The sequence below is a fragment of the Asparagus officinalis genome, unplaced genomic scaffold (assembly GCF_001876935.1).
Source record: "Asparagus officinalis unplaced genomic scaffold, Aspof.V1 AsparagusV1_Un376, whole genome shotgun sequence".
Taxonomy (NCBI): Eukaryota; Viridiplantae; Streptophyta; class Magnoliopsida; order Asparagales; family Asparagaceae; genus Asparagus; species Asparagus officinalis.
In genome coordinates, this window is record NW_017972641.1 from 30,520 (window position 1) to 39,507 (window position 8,988).

At 33.2% G+C, this 8,988-nt stretch overlaps 1 protein-coding gene across 2 annotated transcripts in view; it reads right to left on the bottom strand.

Moving 5' to 3' along the window:
- LOC109827703 (acyl-coenzyme A thioesterase 8-like) overlaps window positions 1-7,370 on the bottom strand; it is a 24,108-nt gene extending 16,738 nt beyond the window's left edge. The window contains exons 1-8 of one of the 2 annotated variants that reach the window (XM_020394719.1): window positions 7,313-7,370; window positions 7,052-7,114; window positions 6,860-6,952; window positions 6,076-6,143; window positions 4,873-4,942; window positions 3,343-3,389; window positions 3,109-3,234; window positions 864-941 (exon numbers count right to left, since the gene is read on the bottom strand). In XM_020394719.1, the coding sequence (XP_020250308.1) occupies window positions 864-941; window positions 3,109-3,234; window positions 3,343-3,389; window positions 4,873-4,942; window positions 6,076-6,143; window positions 6,860-6,952; window positions 7,052-7,067 (498 nt within the window). In that variant the 5' untranslated portion in view covers window positions 7,068-7,114; window positions 7,313-7,370. Of the gene's footprint in view, window positions 1-863; window positions 942-3,108; window positions 3,235-3,342; window positions 3,390-4,872; window positions 4,943-6,075; window positions 6,144-6,859; window positions 6,953-7,051; window positions 7,185-7,312 lie in introns of those variants that run through there. The other variant, XM_020394718.1, reaches the window with a different exon arrangement.
- Between the last annotated feature and the right edge of the window lie 1,618 nt (window positions 7,371-8,988).

The window sequence follows — 8,988 nt, forward strand, 5'->3', positions numbered from 1 at the left end:
CCCTACCTAGCTCCATCTGCATTTGATAGGATTTGAATATGAAGACTGAAATCCAAGTTTAGTTATGTGACATTCAGTTAGAAAAACTCCAATTTCCCTCCTTCCTTTCCTTTATTATTTTCATAAGATTTGAACCAAAAGACTGCACCACATACTTAATGAATCCAGCAACCAAAGAAACAAGGACACATATATTCCCCCAAAAGACCAGATGCATATATGCACATAGTAGACAGACCTGTGTAGGATTAGAAAGCCTCCCTCATCAAATATTGAAGAATTTGATAAAGGAAGCCTTGTGTATAAAATCTGTGATGAATTAGATAAATATCCAAATCACGTTAGCAATAGTTTGAGGAACATATTGTGTGTGCGCATGTGTATGTCATATGTGTGTGAGCAACTACATATACAACAATGCATGTTTTAAAGTCCACAGTAACATGTCCCATACAAGAGTTGCATGCGTGCAACCACGCAGTTCGAACTGACCTCCATGCCTTGAAATGCTTAAAGTTAAAAAATCATGAAAAACAAAACTTTACTCGTACATGAGGTAATTGCAAATTGATGATGTTTCTCCATTTCTAAGCAAGAAACCATGAGATTAATGGATTAACAAATTCCAAAGCACGTCATTTTTAAGATACATGGAGACGTGCATGTAAGCACACGGATACATGCATGTACACACACACGTACTCCTATGCACACATGTATCCAGTGCCACACGCACACAACCCAACAACCCCACACCCTACCCATCTACCTAACACGCGCACACACACACACGCACAACATGAGAATAAAATCACAGAAATAAAACAAAGCTAATAGGAAAAGAAAACTTAGTGGACAGGTACCTGTCCGATTAACTGTCCACCAAAAACTTGTCTGAAAAGTGGAGCATCTGGCAGAGTGATACCACGAAATAAATCGACCTTCAAAAAGGAATGTGAATGATAAGCAGAAGCAGAGACTCTAGTTCAAGTATCAATTAAGTTAAATAGCATCATTTAAGAAAAGCATAGAGGAAAGAAACTCATACTACAGGAAGAAAGAACTAAAATTGAGTTTTCACTGTACAATCATTAATATTTGAGTCACTGATTCTACATTAAGCATGATTCACCTTAACTCATTTACATGTTAGACATTGGCAGCTTGCTAACGCACAAGGTGATTACACACACAACACAACCCACCCACCCATCCCCCACCCCACACACACACAAACCAACCCACATCCCCACACTGCACACAGGGATGCGCGCACCCATGTGTGCGCGCACATACATGCACAAAAAGAAACACAACTGATGCTCTCAGACCTGATCCATATTTGTATTTGATTTTGGTGGTCACACAAGATGTGTGTGCGCGCCCCCACCAAAACCAAATACAAATATGGATCAGGTTAGTGAGAATTAGATACATTTATTTTGTATAACATATTGGAAATTGAAAAAAGAGCCGCATCTTTCTTTATTGAATTTAGATAATTTTCATTATACACATCAAATTATCAAATAAACTAATTGGATTATAGTCCAAGTATCAATCATCTTAAATTTTGTCCTAGATTTAGCTTTTATCAACTCCTTGCTTGGGTAACAAATCTATATATCAAATCTATATATAAAGGGAGTAAATTTTTGGTTGAATCCTAGAGTTTCTTATTGAAAAAATATCCAATAAGTTTTAGTTATAAATTTTTAATTTGTTATGACTCACTAATTAATTTCAAAAAAAAATCTCATGGAAAAAAGGAAACTCATCAAATTCAAATTACTAAGAATCTTTTACCCGTTAGCTTGACAAAAAAAATAATTATGTAATACTTATTCTAAAATTTCTCTAGCACCATATCGCATCATCAACAACCCCCAAAGTTTCTCATTTGAAATGGAAGCAAAATCAATTTAGAGCTCAATTATGATAAAGGATCCTTGTTTGATAATGTTAACTTAAAAACCCTTCATTTATTAGAATTAATTAATTGAGATTCTCAAGTAGATTACAATTAATGTGATCAACTACTATTGTTACTATTGTCTAAGAAACCTGTAACCATATTCAATTAGGAAATTGAAAATGTAAGAAATAATTGCTTTAAAAAAAAGAAAAAAAAAGATAGGAAGTATTCAAAGTCGAAGTAGAAAGTATCATTAAATACACTCAAATCCGTTTAAACACTCTAAATCTCCCCTAGGACTTTAAAAAGTTCCTTTAAAAACCTCTAAATTTTCTTAAGAAGTTCCACTCAAAAATCTATCCAAAGTCTTGAGCTAAGAAATCTCATGGTAGTAAACAAAATAACTTTATTTCTTGACTTTTTATTAAATCACACAAATGATTGTAGAAAATAATTTTGACCTAAATAAGAAAACATGTAGAAGTGACAGTATCGAGTCAGCTTAGCCACCATTCAAATTGAAAAATACTCTAGTTAGAATGTAAGAATAAGAAAAGTATTAAAAATTTATGTAAGAATAAGAAGTATTAAAATACTTCATAAATACTAAGACTAGCTTACTAAATATATTTTTGTTCAAACAAATGTACAAGGCGAGGCACTGGCTTACATTCGATATAAACATTGAAGACTCAAAATAAATAGGTCATGTAAAGAATTATCAAAATATTGCAGAACCTCTCAAACCAAAGCCCAGATATCTGTCCAACACACCAAAGAAAGCCCAGACCTCCTGGATCATCCATGGCTTTAGATTGAGTAATTTAAAACCTAAATAATTTCAATCTTTCAACCTATGGATATTCCCTATGGATATTCGCATTAGCATCCAGTTCTTTAACCTATAATCATTTCCATATCCAACCAAAATATAAAGGGAAAATTCCAGAAATCCGCTATAAAGTTCCATGAATTTTGCAATTAAATACTGTAAACCACTTTTATTTAAAAAGTACCACAATATTTTTCTCACAAAATTACCTTCTGTCACCCCCATTTGAAATAAGTCACCAAGTGCTTTTCACGTGTTTGGATTCATAGTAGAGTATTTTAGATGAACAAAATACGAACACCTTAATTATGGATTCAATTTGCCTCCAAGTATTGCAAACTTCACACAGAATAGAACTTACTTCTAGAGGCTCCAATTGTAATATCTGCTCGGCTAGTGAGAAGTCATTAGGAGTTCCCTCTGCATTCCATATTGATCTTGGTTCCAACAGAATTCTATGTCCATGCTCCAGCACGATGCATGTGAGCTACCGAATTGGAGAAATAAGAGTATATCTGAATCCACTTATGCAACATGCATTTTAAAGATTTAACACAGGAACGTTTAGCAAGACCAAGAACTAGTAAGCATTTACCTTAGACAATGCAATTACATTGACTTGATGGACAGAATCGTTAGTACCTATCAGTAATCATTACATAAGGTAAATTACTTCCCGCAAATAGAACAGATAATAAGAAAAATCAACAAATGATTATATGCCATTACTGCATAAGTGTGAGCGCTCAGGCATTAGAGAATTTTAATCAGAAGAAAGTAGTCCAGATATCATTGGATTTATGCCATTGGACGGAAGCAAATAACTGAGTATAAGTTGACAGTTCGTCAGTTCCAAATTTCCAATAAAAAAATCAAATATTTACACAGAGTGAAATATTGGATGTTTCCCGTTTTAAACTTGCACCAGAATACAAATTTACAACTGTTAACCTGTGATTTATAGTAACGGACATGATATGTATTCTAACACAGACACAGGAGAGCAGACACAGGCAATTGTCCAAAATTCAAACAGAAGGAAATGTTTGTGTATGTGTGTTTCTCCTAAAAAATGAGACTTATAAATACACATACAGAATAGCTATTCTAATTCTCCAAACCTGAGCTATTTAAGATGATCCGTGAAAACGATTAGCTTTTATCAAAAAACAACATACTTCATCTTATAGTATATATTCAACAATAGTTTATACATTTGCAAGTTTTGGACACTAAGGAGTGAGGACACTGGTGACATTTTCAGATGTGCTGGATGCACCATTTTTTGAATCGAGACAAAAGTCATAGGTATCATAGATGGTAACAACAAAGGATGTGGCCACGTTGCCCCTCAGTTTACTAGGCTTAATCTCTGCCTCTTTGCAGGAACACAGAAACTCCTATTAAGGCCATTTTCACAATAATACAAGCACCACGGTGCAACCATAGTAGTGGTTTCAAACATACTCTTAATGCATCAGTTTTTGTTTCCAGGATGGAAAGGTAGGATGTGGTTTTCTCATGAGTCATGAGATCCGAAATCAGAAAGATCATGGTTGTTAAGTGTTAAATTTGTTTGATATACATTGTTTGCCGATAACCCACTTATGTTACTCAAGGTATTGTTTGAAGTGGTTTACTAGCATGATACCAGACACACAAAGTTTCAAGCGAATAGTTCAGGCTTCACCAAAATTTAAAACAGTTATTTACCCCAAGTATTCCGCCTTCACAAGCAAGTCAAGTTGTGCTAGAGATCGTTCCACATACTAAAGGCCAATGTGAGGGAAAATGGAAGTTCTAACTTTGATAGACATTTCTTATCTACAATCCGCCAGCTTAAGATTTTGGGTGAGGTGATTTTCTCCATGTAATGGTGGCCTTGTTCTACTCAATTTTGGGACTGTAATATTACATCCCTACGGGAGTGGTTGTGAGGCCTTCTCACAATCTTGAAGAGTAACATCTGATGCTCAAAGAAAAAGTCCAGGAGTTTCAAAGAATACTTGCACTTTCAAAAAAATTCTTTCAAAGCTAGAGTCATCATCAGAAGCTCAATTAAATGGAGGAAATATGGGATAAAAAAAACAATAAATGCATCTAAAAAAACTTTGTAGGGATATACCACCAAAATAATCATATTTCTTCAATTGAAGCTCCCCGTCCTCCCTATTCAGAGATTCGGAAACTTCAGCCTACCATCACAAAGGACATTTCCAGCGGCACAAAAAAACATAGCAGAATACAATTAGGAAAAAAACTAAAAGTCAATAAAAGCCAAAGGTTCTGCAAATGAACAGAAAAGGTATAGAAGTTTTGATTGACTGTAAGAAGGCGAATGCAATAAAAACAATTATTATTTACCCTTAACACAAGATCAAGTGCTCCATGCGAAATGAATTCTAATGTAATGAATCCGCATAAATTTGTACTTGGGCATTATAGAAAGTTTAAGCTTGAACAAGGATGTCCTTTAGTACTTACCCTCATACCGTAAAACCACCTTCAACAAAGTTGTTTGTGTGTCCAGTCAAATTCCAATTGTTCAACTTTATCAAAATAATAGTTTGAACCTAGAAATATGTATATCCTTCGATAGAAGCTACTGGCAGTGTTTTAAATTTGGATGTCAGGGCCATAAAGGACAGAAAAACTTAATACTGGCTGGTGGGTATTGGGACATTTATATATAAGATATTATAGCAATAATATATATACATGTCCTAAATCAAATCTTAATTAGAATTGCATCAAGTCTGGGTTAAGGATAAAAAGGAAAGGAAATGATAGTTGCTATAACCAAGAAGGTGGTCCTTATCGAGCTAAATGGAAATAAAGGATTAATGTAGCAACCGCGCAATTCGGAATAAGGACTTCATTAAATGTTGCTATTTTTAGCCGTCTTATATATTGAATAAAAATTACCTATGTGTTTTGTAGTTTCACTTTGCTCTTAAGTGTCATCTCTACTGTATTATTTCACTTTCATCCTTTAGGTCATAGCTGTACTTATGTATCATATGTAATGTAGATATATTCATTCTTTTATATATTTTCATTGTCCTAAAACCTCCTTGCCACTTAACAGCTCTCTTTTAGCTCTCCAGTGCCAAGCCACCTAAATTCATCGAACATAGAAATGCCATATTCTCAAAAGTGGTCTTCTTTTCTAGAAAATCACACTGTAGTTACAGAAACAACTTATAATTAAGATTAACTACATTTAGATAATTAATCTTATGCGAGAGTACAATAATATGAAACAGAACCACATTTTAAATTCTTTCACTGCATATCATACAAATGATAGAAGAGTCGGTACTAATACCTCACCCTCCCAAATAATGTAAAGTGCCTCCCCAACTTCCCCCTCTCGAACAACATATTCACCAGGATCTATACACAAATAAGCCCAAAAAGAAGACAGTTAAAAAATTAGATGAATAAGAGACAAAAACTTGAGTTAAAAAAGAAATAAATATCCATAGCATATTTCATGAAATTTTCCATGAATTAAAAGCTATTTATATTATACAATCATGTCTACTAGTAACAGGCTGCCAAACCAACACTAAGACACTTTAAATTAGGCCAGCAATGTGCAAGGTACCCACCATTTTGATCCCTGGGAGAAGGAGATCACCAATAATTATACCCTTCTCAGTGCTCTCATTGTGAAAATTTGTGTTTTTATTGCTGCATTACTGAATAAACCAACATTTCTCTGACAACACAATGTGTGTGCATGAGCCAAACTTTCAAAGCAACAAGGAATCTTTGAAAAATTAACCAAAATTTTCTGAAATTTCTATTATTTGGAAAATTTTGGAAAATTAAACAATGCTCAAAAGTTTACTGCGATTATAACTAAAATTGCAGGCTTTTGGCTTTGACTCGCCAGAATGGACCACAAAGTCAATTACCAACTACTTTCTAATAGATAGGTTTTTACGGCAAAATATCAAAACAAGTCCCAAAATTTCACTAAACTCGCAATAATCTAACACGTTATTGTTCATTCTAGCAGCTTTCAAAACAACACTACTCAATAAGCAACCTTTGAAAAATTAAACAAAATATTTCAAAAACGTGAGAGCAAGTGAGAATCTCACCGTAACGCTTGATCCTTACGAGCTCAGAGATCTTCTTAAGTGAAGAACTGGGGAGTCTCTGCAGCAACGGGACTTGTCCAAGGAACTCAAACACTGAACAGAACAACAGAGAAGAAAAAAATAATCAATTTTGCGAAGGAGTTTGAGATTTAGCGAAATCAGAGATCTCCGGTTCTCAAGAAAAAAAGTCACCTGCTTCGCGATCCATGAGTTGAGTCTGATGGAAGAGGGAGGAGAGAAATTATGACTGTATTACTGCTGCCGATTAAAGAAATAATTAGGTCGTTCTTAAAAAAATTAAAAATTATGTCTAAGGCCCAAAAATAATAACTTGATGCGGTTATTCTAGCTTTTTTTAGGTGTGCTTCAGCTTTTAAATTGAAAATCTATATGCTGCAATTTTTTTTCAGCAATTATTTCCTGCAACATAGAAAGAATGAAAATAAAAAATACCAAAATATTCTTATCCCTTCCATTTTTTCTTTTTAAATCTAGCGTCGGCTCCTCATTTCACTTCTTTTCTAACACATCTCCTTCCTCCTCTCCCGCTCTTTCTTCTTTTTCTCCCAGACACCGTCATCCCCCTTCGTCATCACCGAACTTAGGTGCACGCTCCGACCATATTATTGATCTAGGGGTATATATTACATTGAAAAAACTCAATATGATTCATTTTTTTCTCCCACTAATTTTTACTACTCTCTCTTTCTTTTCCCCCAAAAGCAAAACAAGCCCAAATTTGGCCGGCAATGGCAATGGCAATGGCGAAACCCTCGAATTCGCCAAAGTTCTCGTCGGAGGATCCGTCAAATAAGATATCCGTCTCCGACACTGAAGGCGAAGAACGAGGTGGAGGAGACGGTGTTGGAGGAGGACGACGAGGAGCTCGTATGTTAAGTCTAATGAAATTTGTAATTTATGTTTGAACATCGTGGAAAGATGAATTTTTAAAGAAATACCGGCTAAATATGATTTTTTTTGATAATTTTTTATGTTAAGTTCAAATTCAATGTGAAACATTAAGTCTAATGAGTTGGAAGTGAAGTCCAAGGACTTGTATGCTAAATCTATTGGGTTGAATAATATGTCCAAGGGATTGTATGTTAAGTCTACTGGTTGAATAATAAGTCTAATTTGTTGAATATTAAGTGTAATGGATTATATGTTAAGTACAATTTGATTCATATTAAATCCAGTGTGGTTCATGTTAAGTCCAATTCGGTTCATGTTAAGTCCAATTCGGTTCATGTTAAGTCCAATTTAAATCATGTTAAATCTAATTCAACTTGTTTTAAGTCTAGTTTAATATTAAGTCCAATTTGATTCATGTTAAGTTCAATTAGGTTCATATTAAGTCTAATTCGGTTCATGTTATGTGTAATTTAATTCTTTTTAAGTCTAATTTAAATCATGTTATGTCTATTTTAACTTGTTTTAAGTCTAAAAACAAGTTGAATTAGACTTAACATGAATCATGTTAATTCTATTTTAACTTATTTTAAGTCTAATTTCATGTTAAGTCTAATTTTATTCATGTTAAGTCTAATTTTATTCCTTTTAAGTTTTTCAATCATGTTAAATTCCTTTTGAGTCTACTTTAAATCATGTTAAGTCTAATTCAAATTGTTTTAAATCTAATTTCATGTTAAGTCCAATTTAATTCATGTTAAGTCTAATTTAACTCCTTTAAGTCTAATTTAAATCATGTTATGTCTAATTCAACTTGTTTCAAGTCTAATTAAATTGGACTTAACATAAAATTAGACTTAAAACAAGTTGAATTAGACTTAAACTTGTTTCAAGTCTAATTAAATTGGACTTAACATAAAATTAGACTTAAAACAAGTTGAATTAGACTTAACATAATTTAAATTAGACTTAAAATGGACTTAACATAAAATTAGACTTAAAACAAGTTGAATTAGACTTAACATAATTTAAATTAGACTTAAAAAAGGAATTTAACATGATTGAAATCAGACTTAAAAAGAATTAAATTAGTCTTAACATGAATCAAATTGGACTTAACATGCAATTAGACTTAAAATAAGTTTAAATAGACTTAACATGATTCATGTTAAGCATAATTCAACTTGTTTTTAGACTTAAAACAAGTTAAATTAGACATA